General features: G+C 42.3%; 1 protein-coding gene across 4 annotated transcripts in view; it reads left to right on the top strand.

Moving 5' to 3' along the window:
- LOC112235186 (double-stranded RNA-specific editase 1) overlaps positions 1 to 23,860 on the top strand; it is a 182,914-nt gene that overhangs the window by 144,513 nt on the left and 14,541 nt on the right. For 2 of the 4 annotated variants that reach the window (XM_024403610.2, XM_024403616.2), the window contains 6 exons: positions 1,198 to 2,123; positions 5,063 to 5,177; positions 7,620 to 7,788; positions 8,116 to 8,264; positions 19,558 to 19,726; positions 21,759 to 21,940. In XM_024403610.2, the coding sequence (XP_024259378.1) occupies positions 1,198 to 2,123; positions 5,063 to 5,177; positions 7,620 to 7,788; positions 8,116 to 8,264; positions 19,558 to 19,726; positions 21,759 to 21,940 (1,710 nt within the window). Of the gene's footprint in view, positions 1 to 1,197; positions 2,124 to 5,062; positions 5,178 to 7,619; positions 7,789 to 8,112; positions 8,265 to 19,557; positions 19,727 to 21,758; positions 21,941 to 23,860 lie in introns of all 4 variants that reach the window. The other 2 variants (XM_024403605.2, XM_024403596.2) reach the window with 1 other exon arrangement.

Raw genomic sequence — 23,860 nt, 5'->3', positions numbered from 1 at the left:
AATTTGGAAACACGTGAGAGCAGGATTTTTTTTTGTCTGGCTTGTGGGATGTGCCCTCTATTTTAGTATGCAGAAACTCGACGAACATCAGCGCCTGTCTGAAGCTACGGATTCTGTGTTCAGAGGTCGATGGAAACCCCAACAGAGCCTCTGAAGAGCTCTGATCTCATCTAGTTTGAAAATGCATAGTGTGATATGTTTCTTTTGAAAAGTAGAGCTCTGCGTCACCAGAAAGTAAATCGATTAGGTTGTCTAAAGATCTAAAAACGTCTCGGAGGTTTTCTCAGGTTGGACCCTTTCATCCTTGTCAGACTTTGTTGGTCTTGCGGAATGTGTCCTCTTCCCCCCTTGCTCTTCCTCGCACTCTTCCCTGCACCCTCCCATCTTCCCAATAAACCCTGTAATTTGCACTGCCGGGTTCTCTCTCCCCTGAGTACCGAAAGGAGTAACCTATCAAGCCTTTGCTGGAGGATGTTATAAATGAAAATTTTGCCAACATTCCATCCGCTTTGCCAACAGGACCTGGTGATGTGTGCTCCTTGCAATATTCTAGAGCTGCAATTCCACTATTATGAGAGCTCGCTCAGCACTCTAACGCCAAACTATCATTAAAAAGCCAACAGATTAGAGTATCGATACTTGTGGGGTGAGGAACAGGTGATCAAATCTGCCTGTAAAGTAAAGATCTGTTTGTTTGTATGCGTGTGTGTGCGTACCCCAACTCCTTCCACATATTTTCCCCCCTGACCCCTCCCTAAACTAACATATCAACAGAAACCTGCCTGACCACGGCTAGCAAATGCCGTGGTCAGGGAGGGAGGAACTCAATATTTATTTTGTTGTGCTGGCCTGATTTTCCTATCACTTATTTCCCCATTTACATAGTTATTGTATAGATTCAATCCTTCTTGCAATGCCATAGAATCCAACTTCCCTTGAATATCCAGGAAAGTACAGTCCTATCATTATGACAATTATTGGCTATTTTGCCAAAACTTAATTGCTAAATTGATTTTCCTCTTGAGATGTATGTTTGATACTTTGGGGTCAATGTAATATCAGTTAAGCCTCTCTAACAAAAAAACATAGCACACATCACCAGTTCAGTTCCAAAGAGTGATATAGGAATCTATCAATTTTACATTTACAAGATCCTGCAACGAAGGCGTTGTAAGTTACTCTTTCTGGGCACCGCAGGTTCGAGCAGCACCGACGTAAAGGAAAACCGTAACCTGGACAACGTCTCCTCCAAAGAGGGGGAGGCTGTAGCTGAGCAGCTCCCCAACGGCAGTGGCGGGGGCAGCAGGAAGCGCCCCTTAGAGGAGGGAAACAATGGCCACACGCACTCCAAGTTCCGGGCCAAGAAGCGTAAGAAAACGCCAGGCCCGGTTCTACCCAAGAATGCCCTTATGCAGCTGAATGAAATTAAGCCGGGGCTGCTGTATAAGCTGCTATCTCAAACGGGTCCAGTCCACGCTCCCGTGTTTGTCATGACCGTCGAGGTCAATGGGCAGCTGTTCGAGGGCTCAGGTCCCACCAAGAAGAAGGCCAAGCTGAATGCAGCAGAGAAGGCACTGCGCTCCTTTGTCCAGTTCCCCAACGCCTCCGAAGCGCACCTGGCTATGGGCCGGACACTGACAGTCAACACAGACTTCACATCCGACCAGGCCGACTTCCCAGACATGCTCTTCAACGGGTTTGAGACGCCCGCACCGCCCGAGGACTCCTTTTACCTGGGTTCCAATGGCAGCGGCTGCTTAAACTCGCTGGGAGAGTACTCCATGCCTTCCACCCCAGGTGCTAACTTAGCCCAGGCCCTGTTGCCCCCTCCCTCATCCTTCACCTCGCCCTCGAGCGGCAAGAACCCTGTCATGATCCTCAATGAGCTAAGGCCGGGCCTCAAGTATGACTTTTTGTCCGAGAGCGGCGAGAGCCATGCAAAGAACTTTGTCATGCAGGTATCGGTGGACTCACAGCAGTTCGAGGGCTCTGGACGAAACAAGAAGCTGGCCAAGGCCCGGGCCGCCCAGGCAGCCCTCTCAGCCCTCTTCAACATGCAGCTGGACCAGACGCCCTCCCGACAGCCCATCCCCAGAGAGGGACTGCAGCTCCACCTACCCCAGGTAAGAGCCCAAACCTAGGTCCCTCTGAACTAGCCCACTCTGTCCCCAGTCAAGACCCTTTTTTTAGAACAGGTCATAGCACCAACATTGTATCTGCACTCACTGACTGTGGGGAAAAAAACCAGGGTGAATCGTTTTTTAATGGGGATGAGTAACACGGTTTATACTCTACATGTAATGTTTTCAGGCGCTGAACAAAGGAATCATGGCACTTATGCCCTCAAGCACAAAGGTCTAACACCCTAGAGTCCAAAACAGAGCTTCCCCAGAATGTATTCATTCTCTGTAATATATTATGGGTAGCCAAAACACTTATGCAAGGCTTTCTCAAACTGTTGTGATTTTTTAAAATTTTATTAATACAGGAGTGTATTAACTATTTATAAATATCCGGATGTTTTGGTCAAAGAAACCCATCTGCTGAGAATGAGAGTTTGAGAATAGGTCTTTGTTATATTGGAAACTTTCTATTGGCTGATGTTGGTTTTAAAGCTGAGGACACAAAGGTATTTTCACAACTGGAATTAGCAAAATCTCCCCCCTCTTAATCACAATGTCTTTGAGCTTATCTAAAGAGCTTCAGTGTCTGTCACATGCCTCTACTAAGTCTTTTCTTTATGAAAGTTCCCAACGGGAACATTGGGTGCTCTTTTCTTTATGAAAGTTCCCAACGGGAACATTGGGTGCTCTTTTCTTTATGAAAGTTCCCAACAGGAACATTGGGTGCTCTTTTCTTTATGAAAGTTCCCAACGGGAACATTGGGTGCTCTTTTCTTTATGAAAGTTCCCAACGGGAACATTGGGTGCTCTTTTCTTTATGAAAGTTCCCAACGGGAACATTGGGTGCTCTTTTCTTTATGAAAGTTCCCAACGGGAACATTGGGTGCTCTTTTCTTTATGAAAGTTCCCAACGGGAACATTGGGTGCTCTTGCCGATCATCGCTGGGTTTGAGACATTAATTGAAGATGAAATGATCAAGCCCAAAGGATGATAGAAGATGGGACAGGAGTTGAAAATGTAAGGCGCTTTAGTACCGAGATGATGTGTATGCATGCGAGACATCTATTTACACATCTCCCAATCAGGCTCCCCTAATCGCCAGCTGAGAACACCAGGAAATAGCATGCCTCTAGTCTTGTTGAAACAACCACAATTGACTGTCCAGGCTCTTTCCTACCTAGATGTGAGACCTATTCAATTGAGGCACTCAAAGGGGTTCCCAGAGTTTAGAGTTAGGGTTAATGTTGTAGGAAATCAGAAATGCAATTATTTTACTTAAGTCTTGTTTACTTCACTTATTAGCCTGAATAAAATCACCCTTTGTGAAGATGTTGTTTTTAAACACTTTCAAAATTGAATGTGATTTTTCTTCAAATGTAATACGATGGTACAGTGCTGCTCACACATTGTCGTGGGACAGAGTTGTGTCTAGAGCTTGAGTCCGTGGTTAGGGCTAGGTTTTAGTAAACGTTTACTGGGGTGTTGTAGCTGGGAGTCAGACTGTATCTAGCTCGACTTCATCCCTGGATTTGCACTCCACTAGTCGTGCTCCGTAACTGCTTTGTGACTTTACCACATACATACGTTTTGCTACTGGGAATGCTACTGGGAATGCTACTGGGAATGCTACTGGGAATGCTCGGAGTGTAAACCCAGCATTGCAGGTGCTCAAAGAAGGTATCCCCTTTCTAAAGCCTGCTCTTTTCGAAGACTCAATATAGCTGGGTTCGGTTTGATAAGAATTGGATGGGGATTGGTCATCACGGAAGTGACTGTCAGTCCTGCCGGTGTGTGCAGAGAGAGTGCAGTCTGCACGAGTAAGCAGCTAGTGGAGCTAGACTGTCAATGGCTTCAATTGTCTTTTCTCCCCAGGAACATTTCCTGCTTTTTTTCTTTTTTCTTTCTTTCTTTACTCTCCTCCACTTGTCATCGGTCTGGTTCCTTCAAAACAGGCAGCTCGTGTCAATGATTCTGCACCTGCTAATTGGTCTATTAATTCTCTGTCGGTTAATATTTATTAAATGTACCATCAACCGAGCGCTCCATATGGACGGGGCTAATTAGGAAAGTCAGGAAAACATGAGTGATAGAATGCCCTGTTAGTTATTGCCAGACTGGAATTGCCTAACTGTTTTTTTTGGGGCAGGCTGCTTTGTTCCCCCGGAGGTTAACCGAGACGTCCACACGTTTCTGCACTGCCTGCACCCAACCCACGGAATTCCGAAGTCAAATGATCCCCACTCCCAACTGGGTGACTCTGAAGTATCAGGGGGAAGTGATATTTGAACTAATCTCGTTCATTTGTGCCCATCCAGCCGTCGCCTCTCCTTGGTTGTAATCATTTTGAGCATTTAAGAACACGAATCGAAATATTTACACAGGGTTCTTTACCAGAATAGACACCCAGTTTCTTTTTGCAAGCAGCATTCAATAACACATCAAAATGTTTGCAAACGTAATGAAAATGATCATGCTTAGGTAGGACATAGAATGTAAGACAAGAAGTGAAGACTTCGAGATCCTGAACATTTAAGTGATGTTGTACTCCGTCTGTGATCAAAGTCTGTTGTGGCTTTTTGATTGTTCAGGCCGCATGGAGGAGGAGATGGCTGTGTGTACTTTCTGGTTAATTGGGGGTTCCTCCTTCAGGTTGCTCCTTTGGTCCTGAGTTGGTGTCCTTATGCTTGTTGCTCTTCTGTGGGTTCCTTGCTTGAGTTGCAAAGGCTGTGCTCTAGTTGTCTTTTCCTTATTTTCTTGAGGGTGGAACGCTTCAAATCGTTTTACTTTTATTGTTGATCTGTGATGTCATCTGCTCCCCCACTTGATTGAGCAGGATGAAATGAGCAGGATAAACTCATCCGAAACAGGCAACCTACTACCTGAAGCCTGTGGTTGTTGTGTTGCGTGTCACATCTCTGCTGTCTGTGTGCGGTCCCAGGTCCTCGCCGACGCGGTCTCTCGCCTGGTTGTGGACAAGTTCAGCGAGCTGACGGACAACTTCACCTCCCCCCACGCGCGGCGGAAAGTCCTGGCAGGGGTCGTCATGACAACAGGTACGCTTTGTTACGAGGTCTAATGGGAAAACACTGTGTTCTCCACTCTCGGGAGCAATGCCGCTGCCAAACGGTACACCACTAGATTTTTACAGACCATAAAAACACAGCCATACTGTCTGCAAGTGGCTGACGTGTATAGATGGGAGGAAATTAAGCTACTTAACCACATGATGGGTGGGATTAGCACCACCTCTCAATCATTGTGCACATCAGTTTTCCTTTTGAGTTCGTGGGTCCATGATTGATAGTGCACGATGCTGCTGTTCATCATTGGCTTTGTAAGCCTCTTTTCCTAATTCATATTTATTTTTTATACAAAAATACACATGCGCGTATTTGTATGCCTACATAAGATACTACAGTGTCTTCAGAAAGTATTCATAACCCTTGACTTAATCCACATTTTGTTGTTACATCCTGAATTCAAAAGATCCAATACATTTTGTTCTTACCGATTTACACACAATACCCCATAATGACAAAGTGAGAACATGTTTTTAGTATAACATTTTAAAAAGTTGTATTGATAATCAAATGCATTCATATATAAGTATTCACACCCCTAGGAGCTCAGGTGCATCTCATTTCCTTTGATAATCCTTGATGTCACGACAACTTGATTTGAAGTCTACCTGGACATGATTTAGAAAGAAACACAGTTGTCTATATAATGTCCCACAGTTGACAGTGCATGTCAGAGCAGAAACTTTACCATAAAATCCAAGGAACTGTCCATAGATCTCCCAAAAATATCTCAAAAGTTACCTGTAAACTTTGCCAAAACATTTCAAACTACTTTTGTAATACAACTTTAGGTATTTTTTAAAGTAAATAATCAATCAAATTCAATACAGGAAGAAAACAAACTGACGCTAGCTTTCTGGTCATGCGCCTCTATCAAACAGTACACATGAAGTGACCCTCGCTTTGAACAGGGCTACTTCTTCATTACACAAAGGAAAAACCTCAACCAATTTCTAAAGACTGGTGACATCCAGTGGAAGCGGTAGGAACTGCAAGCAAGTCCCTCAGAAATCTGGATTCCCAATGAAAACCATTGAAAAGAGAGTGACCTCAAATAAAAAAAATCTGAATGGTTTGTCCTCGGGGTTTCGCCTGCTACATAAGTTCTGTTATACTCACAGACATAATTCAAACCGTTTTAGAAAATTCTGAGTGTTTTCTGCATATCTTATCTTCTGGGGATGAGTAGCAGGCAGTTGAATTTGGGCATGCTTTTCATTCAAAATTCCAAATCCTGCCCCCTATCCTAGAGAAGTTAAAGAAAAATGAATTACACCCAAAGTCATCCAATTCAGCACCATTTCGAGCTGCTCTGAAACAAGCATGGTGACTGGTCTTGATAAATCAATGAGATTTTTATTTTCACTTTATCTCTGTTTCGTTATTGGTTAGCCTACAATTAGGTTGTGGAAATGTTAGAATTATTTTGCTCCTATGTTGCGCCTACTCTCGACCGGTCACATTGTACAGCGCCATATTTTCCTAACGGAAACCCTGAGAGTTTTCTATTTCTTGGAATAGAAACACCATAATATTAATCAAATGTATTGAGCTACATTTCTTAATTTCTTAAAATGAATCCCATATACTATGTTCTTACAAAAAAGGTTTTAAATTCTCTAGTACAGCCAATATTAAAAACGGTCAAATGCTTCTCAAAGATGCCCTCTGGTGGTCAAACTAGCACTAACTAGCATTAATGACAACAATAGCTGACACTTAAATAATGTGCCATAGAATTCTGTGGCTGTACGTATACTCCCTCTCCGGCCTCTAGGTCATCAGGCTGCTGATTATCCCGCACACCTGTCACCATCGTCAAGTGTACCAGCGCCTCATGACACTCACCTGGAATCCATCACCTCCTTGATTATCTTCTCTATATCTGTCACTCCCCTTGGTTCTTTCCTCTGGTGTTATTGACTTTGTTTCATGTCGGTGCATTGTTTGTGTTTTGTGTTTAATGTTTTATTTATTTCTAAAACACTCACTCTCTGTACTTGCTTCCCGACTCTCAGCGCACTCGTTGCAGCGGCAGCCCGCACGGTGTGCTGCAGTATGACGCAACTTTTTAAAGGAAGAACCACTAAGTAAATTAGATTTCTGTATTACATTTTCAATAAATTTGTAGACATTTCTAAAAAGATGTTTTCACTTTGTCAATATGGATTACTGTGTGTAGATGGGTGAAAGAGAAATCTATTTCATCCATTTTGAATTCAGGCTGAAACACAACCAAATGTGAATTAAGTCAATGGGTATGAGTACTTTATGAAGCCACACTGTACATGTCCCTTATCTAAAATACAATAAAATGTAAATGAAATGGAATAATAGAAAAGTAAAAACCATAATTACGAATGCTTTTATTGAATGTAAAGGTGAATTTTGAGTCTGTCTGTTCCCTACCCCCAGGCACGGACGTGAAAGAGGCCCAGGTGATCTGTGTCTCCACGGGCACCAAGTGCATCAACGGCGAGTACATGAGTGACCGCGGCTTGGCGCTCAACGACTGCCATGCAGAGATTATCGCCCGCCGCTCGCTCATCCGGTACCTCTACGCCCAGCTGGAGCACTTCCTAAGGTGAGAAGTCAAGAGGTGGAAGCAATGGCAGAAGCCATTTGAAAATACAAACAATGACTCTAATTTTGATTGGAGTTTGTTTGGTTGTAGCTAACCTTTCGAGGGTCATGAAGTCATAGTCCTTGATTTGTATTTAGTTGTAAAATCAAGTCGACTGTTGCATAAGTTTTTCTAAATGCAGCAATTGTTGCAAATTGTTTCTTCAATTGCAACATGGCATTCCTTTTTGCTCTTGCTTCAGCTGATTCTTTTAGTCATTTTTGTTTATATGAAATTAGGTCCCTTTGACCACACTGTCCCCCTTTTTCCACCCTCTGTAATTAGCAGCAACAAGGAGGAGCAGCAGAAGTCCATATTCACGCGCTGTGACAAGCGTGGCTACCGGCTAAGGGACAACGTTCTGTTCCACCTCTACATCAGCACCTCGCCCTGCGGAGACGCACGCATCTTCTCACCGCACGAGGCCGGCATGGAAGGTATGAGGCATCCCACTTCTTACCATATGACAGTAAGAGATGTGACCAAACTGCTTGCTGACCCTTCTGTGCCACCATGTACCACGGTGGCATGATACCGGTCTTTTTCATCAGGTGCATATGTCTGGCTATCCACCGCCTGCTTAATGCTTTTAGATGTGAATCGGGCTGTGAATGCGTTCTGCCCTTAAGTTTCTATGAAGCCTAGTTATTGGTTACTAGTCAGACTGTTAATGTGTGACGCACCGTCATATAAACCTAGAAGAGCATTTCCGATCATAACCGTATTGTTTTTAACCTAATGCAATTCACTGAACTATCCCTTTAATGCAAGTGAAAAAGACAACCACCAATTGGTGTTAGACCCTGAAAAAGGTGCCGGTTTGCTATAAAAAAAATATATATACATTTGTGATTTGTTTTTCTGAACCGATTGCCCGCAAATCGGGGCGGCAGGGTAGCCTAGTGGTGAGAGCGTTGGACTAGTAACCGACTAGTAACCGACTAATCCCCGAGCTGACAAGGTACAAATCTGTCGTTCTGAACAGGCAGTTAACCCACTGTTCCTAGGCCGTCATTGAAAATAAGAATTTGTTCTTAACTGACTTGCCTAGTTAAATAAAGGTCAAATAAATAAAAAATTAAATCGTCAAATGTCAGATTTGGCCATTGACAAGCACCTACATTGGAACGCAGTGGCTGTACAGTAATATGCTATACATGACGTCAGACCTCCAAGTTCTCCACTTCACAGCACTGATTGGGTTTTGACTGACAGCCGTTCCAAACTTCAGGACTGCGCACGACAAGAAGATACCCCCATCCGTCCCGTTAAATGGGCTACTTTTCAGCATTTGTTGTTTGTGAGGGGAAAGCTGCAAATCGAGAGGAGTGGAAAGATGAGATGTTCTGAATGATGAGATGTTAAGGATTCTAAAAAAAATACTGCTTTGATGTCATACAAGCAAACGACACAGCCATGAGTCCAAATGTGCACTACACATTTCCATATTTAAAAAATCTTGTCATTTACAGTATCAACATTTATGATCACTATGTTTGATCCAGAGTTACAATGCGTTATAGGGTTTTTCATTTCATCATACCATCATTCTCCCACCTCGGGATTTACGCTATTACCGGCTTAGTACACAAGGGGGCACCCCCAAAACAAACAAAAAATCCTTTGAAGGTCTATTACCAGAATGCTAACAAAATTGGCTCAAGTAAAAGTGAATTTCCATGGAAGGTGCTAGCTAAATATGCTAATGAGTGCAAATGAAAATAAACAAATTGCAAAGACAGTCAATCCAGCTCATAAAGTTATACATGTGTAGGTAGGAGTTACCGAATGTCATATTTGATGAGTCTGGACATTAACAACTGAATGTGAACGAGAGACATTGCGCAAATGAACAAAGTTTTGATGCATGCTTGTCTGTAGGAAGAACAGTACTTGCTCTCCAACAGCATGTCTACAAGCTGTGTCTTTCTGGAGGCTCTAGAGCAACGGGCCTGCCGGAGAAGAGGGGGGGAGAGCAGACAGGCAGAGAACGGAGAGGAGAAAAAACACAAGGAAATTAAGATCGCAGTGGCAGCTGTACAAATAACTTATCCAAAGGACTTTGACTTCTCAAACACGGAAGGAAGCTAACACAATATGATGCCTCGTCACCTTATTAATTCATCCACTTAGATAGCAAGTTAATTTAGGGGTCGTGTTAACGCAGAATTTTGCATTTTGCACGCGGGGGAAAAAAGAACGCGTAAGAAATATCGAGGCGCGTTTTATAAACGCGGATCTAAAATGCTTCTTATTGTAACTTCTGCTCTGCATCAGACTAATTTTGTGCTTCAGTTGCACTTCTAAACTCGGATGAGAATTTACGAACAAGTAGCTACTTTTCTCCGGTACATTTCTCAGTGTAGCCAGCCTATTTTTTTTCATAAAGTCCAAGATTACCTTTAAGCAAAATATTAGGAAATGCAGCTGGCTCCATTCTTTCTATGATAGGCCTAAACATTAGAGATATGATAGCCATGGATTGTATTTACAAAAAAATACCTTGCTTTTTCATTGTAAGTGTTCCTGCCAGTCAAATAGTTTCACTTCTGTGTGTTGCACATTTTCATCTAATGAAAATGAAGTTATTTTCTGCCGAATGTGTTGCACTAATGTATTTTCTATGAAGGAAAATATTTCATATATTGTGGTAAACCGTTGGGTGTTGGGTTGAGCGCACGGGGATGGACACAGAGACAGGGTGGTTCAAGTCAGAAAACACAACTTTACTAAGCAAAAAATATAAACGTAACAAAATAACTTGGATGGCTCGGTCCTTCTCATTAGTCTCCGGGAGCTTCGTTCCCCTCTGTCAGTACACTCCTTGCCTCTCCCTTTTACTCTCCCACGGTGTGCCACGGTGCTCCATTTGTGGTCTGCACAGCTGGTTGGCACTCTCCCCTAATTACCCCTAATTGGTGCCACCAGCTTCGGGGTGCCCAGCCCGGGTCCTCCCAGCAGAGGGAACCAACGTCGCGACACCGACCTCCCCTCCATCACCAACACCCGGGGTAGACCTCCCGGGATACCACAACATATACAGTACCCGTCAAAAGTTTGGACACACCTGCTCATTCAAGGGTTTTTCTTAATTTTGACTGTTTTCTACATTGTAGAATAATAGTGAAGACATCTAAAACTATGAAATAACACATGGAATCATGTAGTCACCGAAAGTGTGTATATTTTATATTTGAGATTCTTTCAAGTAGCCACCCTTTGCCTTGATGGCAACTTTTCACACTCATGGCATTCTCTCAACCAGCTTCATGAGGTAGTCACCTGGAATGCATTTAAATTAACAGGTATTCTTTGTTAAAAGTTGATTTGTGGAATGTCTTTCCTCAAAGCGTTTGAACCAATCAGTTGTGTTGTGACAAGGTAGGGGTGGTATAAAGAAGATAGATATATTTGGTAAAAAACCAAGTCCATATTATGACATGAACAGCTCAAGTAAGCAAAGAGAAATGACAGTCCATCATTACTTTAATACATTAAGGTCAGTCAATCCAGAAAATGTCAAGAACTTTGAAAGTTACTTCAAGTGCTATGATGGAACTGGCTTTCATGAGGACAACCACAGGAAAGGAAGTCCCAGAGTTACAGTTAATTTCAGAAGTTTACATACACCTTAGCCAAATACATATAAACTCAGTTTTTCACAATTCCTGACATTTAATCCGAATACAAATTCCCTGTTTTAGGTTAATTAGGATCACCACTTTATTTTAAGAATGTGAAATGTCAGATTAATAGTAGAGAGAATGATTTATATCAGCTTTTATTTCTTTCATCACATTCCCAGTGGGTCAGAAGTTTACATACACTCAATTAGTATTTGGTAGCATTGCCTTTAAATTGTATAACTTGGGTCAAATGTTTCAGGTAGCCTTCCCACAATAAGTTGTGTGAATTTTGGCCCATTCCTCCTAACAGAGCTGGTGTAACTAAGTCAGGTTTGTAGGCCTCCTTGCTCGCACATGCTTTTTTCAGTTTTGCCCACAACTTTTCTATGGGATTGAGGTCAGGGCTTTGTGATGGCCACTCCAATACCTTGACTTTTTTGTTCTTAAGCCATTTTGCCACAACTTTGGAAGTATGCTTGGGGTCATTGTCCATTTGGAAGACACATTTGCAAACAGGTTTTAACTTCCTGACTGATGTCTTGAGATGTTGCTTCTATATATCCACTTAATTTTCCTTCCCTCGTGATGCCATCTATTTGTGAAGTGCACCAGTCCCTCCTGCAGCAAAGCACCCCAAAAACATGATGCTGCCACCCCCGTACTTCACGGTTGGGATGGTGTTCTTCGGCTTGCAAGCTTCCCCCTTTTTCCTCCAAACATAACGATGGTCATCATGGTCAAACAGTTCTATTTTGTTTCATCAGACCAGAGGATATTTCTCCAAAAAGTACGATCTTTGTCCCCATGTGCAGTTGCATACCATACTCTGTTTTTTATGGCGGTTTTGGAGCAGTGGCTTCTCCCTTGCTGAGTGGCCTTTCAGGTCATATCAATATAGGACTCGTTTTACTGTGGATATAGATACTTTTGTATCTGTTTCCTCCAGCATCTTCACAAGGTCCTTTGCTGTTGTCCTGGGATTGATTTGCATTTTTCGCACCAAAGTACGTTCATCTCTAGGAGACAGAACACTTCTCCTTTTGAGCAGTATGACGGCTGCTGTGTCCCATGGTGTTTATACTTGCGTACTATTGTTTGTACATATGAACGTGGTACCTTCAGGCGATTGGAAATTGCTCCCAAGGATGAGGTCTTGGCTGATTTCTTTAGATTTTCACATTTTCCCACTGAGTTTGAAGGCAGGCCTTGAAATACATCCACAGGTACACCTCCAATTGACTCAAATTATGTCAATTAGCCTATCAGAAGCTTCTAAAGCCGTGACATAATTTTGGGGAATTTTCCAAGCTGTTTAAAGGCATAGTCAACTTAGTGTATGTAAACTTCTGACCCACTGGAATTATGATACAATGAATTATAAGTCAAATAATCTGTCTGTAAACAATTGTTGGAAAAATGACTTGTGTCATGCACAATGTAGATGTCCTAACCGACTTGCCAAAACTATAGTTTGTTTTTAAGAAATTTGTGGAGTGGTTGAAAACAAGTTTCAATGACTCCAACCTAAGTGTATGTAAACTTCCGACTTCAACTGTCACGCCCTGGTCAAAGTATTTTGTGTTTATCTTTATGTATTTGGTCAGGCCAGGGTGTGGCATGGGGTTTTGTAATTGTGGTGTGTTTGTCTTGGGGTTTTGGTGGTGGTATTGGGATTGTAGCTTAGTGGGTTGTCTAGCAAGGTCTATGGCTGTCTGGAGTGGTTCTCAATCAGAGGCAGGTGCTTATCGTTGTCTCTGATTGGGAACCATATTTAGGCAGCCATATTCTTTGAGTTTGTCGTGGGTGATTGTCCTTAGTGTCCTATGTGTACTCTTTGTTAGTTTGCACCAGATAGGCTGTTTCGGTTTCGTTTATTGTTTTTTGTAAGTTCGTGTTTCTTTGTTATATTAAACATGGATCGCAATCGACACGCTGCAGTTTGGTCCGACTCTCCTTCATCACCACTAGAAAACCGTTACATCAACTGTACCTCTGCTGCAGAGGATAAGTTCATTAGAGTTACTAGACTCAGCCATTGCTGCCAAAATATATGCTTCAGAGTTCAAGTAATAGACACATCTCAACATCAACTGTTCAGAGGAGACTGCATGAATCAAGCCTCCATGGTTGAATTGCTGCAGATAAATCACTACTAAAGGACACCAATAAGAAGAGACTTGCTTGGGCCAAGAAACATGAGCAATGGACATTAGACCGGTGGAAATCTGTCCTTTGGTCTGTTGAGTCCAATTTTTTTATTTTTGGTTCCAACTGCCGTGTCTTTGTGAGATGCAAAATAGGTGAACAGATGATCTCCGCATGTGTGGTTCCCACCATGAAGCATGGAGTAAGAGGTGTGATGGTATGGGGGTGCTTTGCTGGTTACACTGTCAATGATTTATTTAGAATCCAAGGCATACTTAACCAGCATGGCTACCACAACGCTCTGCAGTGATATGCCATCCCATCTGGTTTGCGCTTAGTGGGACTATCATTTGTTTTTCAACAGGACATTGACCCAAAACACACCTCCAGGCTGTGTAAGGGCTATTTGACCAAGAAGGAGAGTGATGGAGTTCTGCAACAGATGACCTGGCCTCCACAGTAAACCAACCTCAACTTAATGTATATTGTTTGGGAGTAGTTGGACCGCAGAGTGAAGAAAAAGCAGCTAACAAGTGCTCAGCATATGTGGGAACTTCTTCAATACTGTTGGAAAAACATTCCAGGTGAAGCTGGTTGAGAGAATGCAAGGTGTAGCTCCTTTGAAGAGTCAAAAATATATTTTGATTTGTTTAACACTTTTTTGGTTAGTTTATGATTCCATATGTATTATTTAATAGTTTTGATGTCTTCACTAGTATTCTACAATGTAGAAAATAGTATAAAAAAATCAAAACAAAAGCCTTGAATGAGTAGGTGTGCCCAAACTTTTGACTAGTACTGCACATATAGGGCTGTCCACTTTGGTGACATCACATGTTTAGTGACCATTGACAGCCACAGTCAATCAACCCCAGCTTCGGGTCAGTCTCCATTCCCCTCACTTAGCTGGCTGACACCTTTTTAAATTGAATTTTACACTTGTTGAGAATTCAATATCAGAGCTTTTTTATTTTGTTCTATTAACTTTGTATGTTTTCCTTTTATGCTTGGTTTCGTTGAATTATAATTTCACTTTGGATGTGCAATAAACACATTTCAACAAGTCTCTTAATTAGTGAGTCTTCCTCTCCCCCTTTTTCTCTTTGCATCTCTCTCTCGTTCCTTTCTCTCGCTCTCCTTTGTCTCGCTCTCCTTTCTCACTATTTTTCTCGCTCTCTCCTTTCTCTCACTCTTCTCTCTCTACTTCTATCCTTTTGTCTGATTACTCACCCTCTTTATATGTCACATATACATGATTTTGTCATTGTTTCCCTGCATACAGAGAAAGACAAAAAGGAAATACCCTTGTACAATTAGTCAGTGAATTGATTAGGCCCGTTGGCCTTTTGAATTAGATTCCAACATCTAGAAATGTTGTGATTAATACAATGAAGTTGTATTTAAAGTTGTCATTCGTATCCTTTTCACTGTTGAGGTGATTTGGTGTCATGCCCTAGAGGACCACAATAGAAACAAGTCTCTTGACTTTTTTGTGTATGTATCCTCGACAGTTGTATCTGTTGCCGTGTGTAACATGTATTTTAAATGATCAAATCTACTGTGTAATTGTACAGGTGGCCAGGATTGCTTAGATATTGGTGGTACAGACCCTTAATGGCTTATTGACTGCACCAATAAAATTTTGATTTTGAGTGACAAAATCGGCTACATTAATAAATCAGATACATTAATTCATGGTCTGAAAGAAGCTTATTTGTATTTTATTATGGATCCCCATTAGCTTCTACCAAGAAAGCAGCTACTCGTCCTGGGTCCAGCAAAATGAAGGCAGTTATACATTTGAAAAACATTACAATACATTTATAACATATTTCGCAACATATTTAGTATGTGCCCTCAGGCCTCTAGTCTACTACCACATATCTATAACACAAAATCCATGTGTACGTACGTGCGTGTATAGTGCATATGTTATCATATGTTTGTATGCATGTGTCTGTTTGTGTTGCTTCACAGTCCCTGCTGTTCCATAAGGTTTATTTTTATCTGTTTTCTTTATCTAATTTTACTGCTGGCATGACTTACTTGATGTGGAATAGAGTTCCATGTAGTCATGGCTCTATGTAGCACTGTGCGCCTCCTATAGTCTGTTCTGGTCTTGTGGTGTATGCATGGGTGTCTGAGTTGTGTGCCAGTAGTTCAAACAGACAGCTCGGCGCATTCTACATGTCATTACCTCTCAAAAAAAAACAAGTAGTTATGAAGTCAATCTCTCTTCCACTTTGAGCCAGGAGAGACTGGTATTGTTAGCTTTCTGTGTACATCCAAGGGCCAGCCATGCTTCCCTGTTCTGAGCCAATTGCAATTTTCCTAATTCCCTCTTTGTGGCACCAGACCATAAGACTGAACAGTAGTCCAGGTACAACAAAACTAGGGCCTGTAGGATCTGCCTCGTTGATAGTGCTGTTAAGAATGCAGAGCAGTGCATGATTATGGACAGACTTCTCCCCATCCTAGTTATTGTATCAATATGTTTTGACCATGACAGTTTACAAGCAGTTTAGTCTCCTCAACTTGCTCAATTTCCACATTATTCATTACAATATTTGAGGTTTAGTGATAAAAATACAATGCTTTTAGTTTTTGAAATATTTCGGACTAACTTATTCCTTGCCACCCATTCTGAAACAGCTCTTTACATGTTGCTGTGGTAACTGATGTGTATAGTGTTGAGTCATCCGCAGACATAGACATACTGGCTTTACTCAAAGCCAGAGGCATGTCGTTAGTAAAGATTGAAAAAAGAATAGGGGCATAGTCAGCTGCCCTGGGGAATTCCATGATTTTACCTGGATTTTGTTGGAGAGGCTTCCATTAAAGAACACCCTCTTGTGTTCTGTTAGAGTGGTAACTCTTTATCCACAATATAGCAGCGGGTGTAAAGCCATAACAAGTTTTTACAGAAACAGACTATGATCGATAATGTCAAAAGCCGCACTGAAGTCTAACAAAACAGCCCCCACAATCTTTTTATCATTAATTTCTCTCAGCCAATCAGTCATTTGTGTAAGTGCTGTCCTTGTTGAATGTCCTTCCCTACAAGCGTGCTGAAAGTCTGTCAATTTGTTTACTGTAAAATAGCTTTCTATATGGTCAAACACAATTTCTTTCTAAAAGTATTCTAAGGGTTCTTTACAGGCTGATTGGTCGGCTATTTGGCCAGTTAAGGGGGCTTTACTATTGTTAGGTAGGGGAATAACATTTGCTTCCCTCCAGGGCTGAGGGCACGCTTTTTAGTAGGCTTAAATTTGAAGATATGGCGCATAGGAGTGGCGATATCGTCCGCTATTATCCTCAGTAATTTTCCATTCAAGTTGTCAGACTCTGGTGGCTTGTCATTGTTGATAGACAATGATTTTTTTCACCTCTTCCACGCTTACTTTACGGAATTGAAAATTACAATGCTTGTCTTTCATAATTTGGTCAGATATGTGTAGAGTCAGTATTTGTTGCATGTCATGCCTGTTTGCTGATCTTGCCAATGAAAAAAATCATTAATGTAGTTTGCAATATCAGTGGGTTTTGTGATGAATCAGCCATCTGATCCAATGAATGATGGCGCGGCGTTTGCCTTTTTGCCCAAAATGTATTTTAAGGTGATCCCAAGCTTTTTATTTTATCATTCTTTGTTTCATAGTGAAGTTTATTCTTTTTATTCAGTTTAGTCACATGATTTCTCAAGTTGCAGTACCTTTGCCAATCGGTTGTACAGCCAGGCCTATTTGCCATATCTTTTGGCTCATCCCTCTCAAACATACAATTTTTCAATTCCTCATCAATTCTCGGGGATTTAACTGTTTTTGCAGTCATTTTCTTAATGGGTGCATTGGGATGTGCAGCTTCTGGTTGCTCGCCATTACACACCACGGTCCAACCAATATTCTTCACATCAACATAGCAATCACTACAGAACTTATTGTATGACCTCTTATACACAATATTAGGCCCAGCCTTTGGTACTTTGGTTTTCCTAGATATGGCTACTATATTGTGATCACTACATCCGATGGTTTTGGATTCTGCTTTCAAACTAATTTCTGCAAACATTAGTAAAGATATGATCAGTACATGTTGATGATTTCATTCCTGTACTGTTTGTAACTACCCTGGTAGGTTGATTGATAACCTGAACCAGGTTGCAGGCACTAGTTACAGTTTGAAGCTTTCTCTTGAGTGGGCAGCCTGAGGAAAGCCAGTCAATATTTAAATCACCCAGAATGTATACCTCTATTGATATCACATACATTATCAAGCATTTCACACATGTTATCCTGATACTGACTGTTTTCACTTGGTCTATAGCAGCTTCCCACCAGAATGGGCTTCAGGTGAGGCAGATGAACCTGTAGCCATATTACTTCAACAGTATTTAACAAGATCCTCTCTAAGCTTTACAGGAATGTGGTTCTGAATATTAACAGCCACACCTCCACCATTGGCATTTGTATTTTATGTAGATCTTATAACCATGTATTGCTACCACTATCATCAAAGGTATTATCTAAGTGAGTTTCAGAGATTGTCAGAATATAAATGTAATCTGTTACTTGCTAATTATTGATTTCCTGAACCTTGTTTCTTAAGCCACATATGTTAACGTAGGATAATTTTCTCTTTTCTGGGATGCTTGATTGCTTTACTGGGAAGCTTAGCAGAGGTAGACCATGCTTGGGTTATTTTTATTAGTGCAGGATGAGCTGCACACAGTGGACTTCCGACTAGGGCACACCAACTCAGTGCTAACAGTATTCCTCTGGTTCATAGGCATATGATTACTGCATACAATACCTGTGGGATGAGCAGAGGCATTCAGGGCAGTAAGAGGGATATAAATTAGGTTACTTACATTGTCTTCCAATGCCCCTGGGATAATGTAGATTTGCTGAAGCATTGTGACAACTCACCAACCCAATGATGAGGATTAAATGCGCTGGACTTGGGTCATTGATAATTAATTGTCTCAACGCAGCCTTATAATGCTGTAAAAGTATCCAGTAACCCAAATGATTTGGGTGGATTTCATCCTCCTTGTAAATACGAGATTTGTTTCCGGAAGGTATCAAAATTGTCAATAAATGTTACACCCACCCAGCTGCAATAGTGTTATAGCCAGTTATGGAGGGCTGAAAATCTGCTGAACTGTTCAATGCCATGATTTAGGGAGGGCAGAGGGCCAGATATTATGGGGCGTTTGTTGGTGTAAAGTAGAGACCCAATCAGTTCTTCAAATCCAACTTGAGCTGTTCTGAGCTGCCCTTCATAATGTAATTTGACCCCACATGAACCATGACAATACAAGCCCCCGGTGACTGACTCACAGCCTCGGGAAGCAACCTGGTGATATCCTGAACTTTTCCCCCAGGAAAACACAAATGTTCCTCTTGGATGTTTTGATAGGAAGCATTTAAAGATGCGATAGTCTCATAGAATCCTTATTCAGTTCAAGCAGCTTGGTGAAAAAAAAAGTCTTCACGAAGAGTAATAAATCATTTCTTTAGCTGCATCAAGTTCTCTACATTTTTCACAAATGAAGCTATCCATCGGACCTTTCCCCGTGACGGCAACGAACATGTTGCGGATTATACATTTAATAGCACGCAAGTCCCCCAGTAGATTCAAATCAGTCCCCCCCGGATACTTAGATGCTCCCTCCATGGCCTCGGACGCCCCCACCAGCCCCCCGCAACTGTGTTGTCTGTCTCTCGTTGAATGTGAAGAGTGAGAGATAAGCACGGGGGGGGTGATGTCTGGGTCGGTTGTCAGCTGTTCCTTGCTACACACTGGCCCGGGTGCGTGTTAGCGTTCTCTGTAGCCTCTCAGAGCTGTGTTAGGCGTGATAAAACAGTTACAATAATACTGTTAGAAAACTGGAGATTCTCTGCACAGCCGCAGGTGAAGGATGCATCTATCTATCTTGTCCTTGTCCCCCCTACCACAGACCAAGGAGACCGACACCCTAACCGGAAGGCGCGGGGCCAGCTGAGGACCAAAATAGAGTCTGGGGAGGGGACCATTCCCGTGAGGACCAGCAACACCATCCAGACATGGGACGGGGTGCTGCAGGGAGAAAGGCTGCTCACCATGTCCTGCAGTGACAAGATCGCAAGGTAACCTGGCCGTCGTGGGCCCCTTTTGCGATCTCTTTCACCACATATTCTTCCCCAAAGCCAACAAGATTGTGAGACACCATGTGGCATTGATAAGTGGTATGGTCCAGGTTGTTTCAATTAAGGAATTGAATTGGACATTAAACAGAGTGGATATGAATTTGACTCCAATTCTTGCCCATTACTTACTTAATCCTTAGTCAGTAAGCTGCTCTTATGGTCGATACAGCTTTATTTTATGGCCCGCCTGTTAGGTTACTAGTATCTGTGTAAAGGTGTCCGTTACACCCATTTAGCAGATTCTGCGTTGCCTTTAATGCATAGGAATAGATTCATCCATGATTAATACAGGTTTGATCTTGACTTGTTTTCGGCTAGTTCTGTTTAGATTGGCCTATGATACAATGCAGAAATTTCATCCAATACATAAGAACAAAAATAATCTTGTTAAAATGAAAATAATGGAGGATTACAATGTTCCCTAGTGGGCTGGTTTTCTAGAGCAGTTAGTCTTTGTTTTATATGTGATAGCACTTAGTTGCTAGCCATTATGCTGTATATCCCACTTCAGTCAGGCCCAGTCTCATTTGATTCAGGCAATGTCAGGGACAGCTGAATCGATGGGTCCAACCCAGGTATTTTCACAGACACCCCACACAGCCCTGCTTACTGTCCACAGTCAAGGCAATGCCAACAGGAGATTCACACACCTAATGATTTTGAGCATGCAATAATGGCCCCGCTATTATACTATGTAACACAAAAATCTAAGTCAAAACAGAACACGATGACAAATAGTATGTGCACTAAACTAGCCTTGCTTATAGCGTGATTTAGAGCAAGGCATAGAAAGTGTCACCACTTTACAGAACAGACTACCCTCCAGTTCTCTACACAACACGTTCTCTCCCAACATGACCATGGCAACAAAAAGGTTAAAAAAATGCACTTCCTACCATTTCTTCCGGAAACTAATGATTAATGACTTGGCAATGGCCATTTAGCTAAATGAACTAGCGTTGTTTCACCTAGCCCTCAGTGTTCTTTCCCTGTGGTTTGTGGGGGGGGTTTTATACACCATTCTCCTCTGATTACATGGCCTGCCCCGCGGCACTAATGCACAATATGGAGGCCTAGTTCTTCCTGTTCCCCTCTAGTTAAAGGGCCTCATTAGAAGTGCTACTCTCCAGATTATTTTTTTTATTTCAAAAAGCAACTGAAGGCCTTCAAAGCCCCAATCACTTCAGTGTGCTAAGGGAGAGTGGTGATCAAGCTCGTGTGTGTGTGTGTGTGTGTGTGTGTGTGTGCGCATGCATGCATGCGATTGTGCAAGTTCATGCATGTGTATGGCCAAAGAGCAGAGCACTATTTTTGTCTGATTAGGTTCTTTGATTGTGCGCCCCAGAAACTCCATGGCCACTGGCGCTAGCTGCTATCCATAAAGGGTTAAATCACGTTCATCAAGTAAGGTGGGTGGGAGGAAGGACTGAACAACAGTAATAATACAGTCCGACAATCAACCCCCATTGCATATGGAAGATGTCCCTGCTGCGGGCTAATGGAAAACTGAAGGTCTCCTAGCCTTGTCTGACTGCGACTCCAGTCTGTGTCTTAATTTCACACACTCTCACACACACTGCCTCGGGTCAGGAGGAGACCGGAGCAGCAGTTATCAGAGCTGTTTGTCAGGGTCTCGTTTCTGACGTCTGGTAATGGTATTTTTTACTCCCGTCTGCCTGTGTGTGCTTTTTGAAGTCGTCTCTCTCCAAGGCAATTGGCATAAACACTTTATAGAGTGTGGAAGGAAATTGATGGGAAAGACTGCACTGCTAATGTAACAACAGCGAATGTAGAGTGAAATAAATAAAATTGGATATTTCAGAGTCAGTGCCCATTCCTAAGTTGTGTGCATGCATTTGCACGTGTGCACGAATTTGCGTGTTTCTGTGTCTTTGTGTGTGTGTGTGTGCACTTGTATGCATGCATGTTTGTGGAAATGTGTATACTAAACGTGTGTGCTCCTCTGTTGCAGATGGAACGTGGTGGGCATCCAGGGCTCTCTGATGAGCTACTTCACGGAGCCCATCTACTTCTCCAGCATCATCCTGGGCAGCCTGTACCACGCCGACCACCTCTCCCGGGCTATGTACCAGCGCATAGCCGACATCGAGGACCTACCCCAACAGTTCAGCCTCAACAGGCCTCTACTGAGCGGTCAGTACCCTTCACCTTTACACCTTGACACTTTTGCACCCCTAATACTGTAATGTCTAGACTCTCTTACACTCAGGACATTGTTAATAGGGGGCACACGAAGGAATAAAAAAATAAAAAATAAAAAACATTTTGCAACAGAAAACAACATTTTGTCCAGGTAGTCGCTCCCTGTTTCAGTCTCCCCTCCCCCCCACACACACACACACACACTACACTAACTCATGTGGCACCGCATGCAAACACATTCAAACACTCCAATACTTTCAACACTGTTTTTAGGTGGCTTGGAGCAGACTAGTTGTCCTCTGTCTTTTTCCCCTCACACTTTCCCTGTGAAGCCTAATAAAACCGGACACTGTGACTCTGTGTGCTAGCCACACAGTAGGCACAAGAGTAAACACCAATCATGTATAAATGTCTATGGAAAACACCCAGCAGGAAAACAGAAAGGAAAATGCCGCACACTGCTGTTCATGCTCCCAGGTGATATTCATTTCCAACGTTTTGACCCAGCAGGACCATGGGTAATCAGATATGATTAGAGGTTCCCAACCTTTTTTCCTCAGAGCTCCCATATTGAGAGAGCCTATATTAAATACCCTGCCAGCTTGATTTTGTTCAAATTAAGGGAAATAGGAAATGTTCTGTTTTGAAGCTCATTTCTATTTAATTTAACAAGACTCTTGACATCTTTTAGGTCGACTAGTTAACCCTTTACACTCATGGGAATTGGCGTACATGGATAGGGCTAAATGGAAATGTTTCCGTTAGGCATATGCAAAACCATGGTAGCAATTGAAAGGGAACAGTTTGGAGACGATGGGGAAATTATTATACCACTGCTGGCTTGCTTCTGAAGCTAAGCAGGATTGGTCCTGGTCAGTCCCTGGATGGGAGACCAGATGCTGCTGGAGGGCCAGTAGGAGGCACTCTTTCCTCTGGTCTAAAAAAATATCCCAATGCCCCAGGGCAGTGATTGGGCACTGCCCTGTGTAGGGTGCCGTCTTTCGGATGGGACGTTAAATGGGTGTCCTGACTCTATGAGGTCATTAAAGATCCCATGGCACTTATCGTAAGAGTAGGGGTGTTTAGCCAATTTAGACACCGGGGTTAATTCCCAATCTGGCCCTCAAACCATCACGGTCACCTAATAATCTCCAGTTTACAATTGGCTCATTCATCCCCTCCTCTCCCCTGTAACTATTCCCCAGGTCGTTGCTGTAAATGAGAACGCGTTCTCAGTCAACTTACCTGGTAAAAAAACAGATAAATAAATAAAAATTAGACCGAAGGTGAGAACAACAGTTTTACCTGACAGAAGACTGAATCGAAACATTACTCTGTTAATTTTATGTGCATTTTACATTTACTGTACTTTTTGCCACATTTGTTGATAACGAAATCTGAAAACACTCTGGATACATTCAGTAACATGATAATAATATCCTGGGAGAATCTGCAGTAGTTGCAACATATTACATTAAAATGACAAGGGTTTGATTGAAGGACTAACTGGTGTCTCCAAATGGCCACACTCTTCTCAAAAGTGTGTGTAGTTCCTAAGTTATTTGAATGACTTCTTGACTCAAAGGAGAGTCTTCCAACTATAAGGTACTTGCTTTTGTTGAGGAAATGGAGTAAGTAGATGTGTATTATATTTTCTTTAAACAAGACCCTGCATCCCCGCCATAACACACTTACTGTTGTTGTTTACCCAGTATAAAACAACGGTCAATTAGAAATCACAATCTGGGTCAGGTGGGCATCATTTGACAGCTTCTTCGATTGCCAACATGATCAGCTAAGTTATCAAATACAATATTACAGTGTTAGGCTTTCACAATGCAATTCAGGAAGGTCGATCACATATTCAACATAAATATATATGCAACGTGCAACAATTTAAACTATTTTACT

This window comes from Oncorhynchus tshawytscha, linkage group LG03, assembly GCF_018296145.1.
Source record: "Oncorhynchus tshawytscha isolate Ot180627B linkage group LG03, Otsh_v2.0, whole genome shotgun sequence".
NCBI classification, from domain to species: domain Eukaryota; kingdom Metazoa; phylum Chordata; class Actinopteri; order Salmoniformes; family Salmonidae; genus Oncorhynchus; species Oncorhynchus tshawytscha.
Note: the sequence above shows the minus strand (reverse complement) of the source record. Positions and strands in the feature narration are given on the sequence as shown.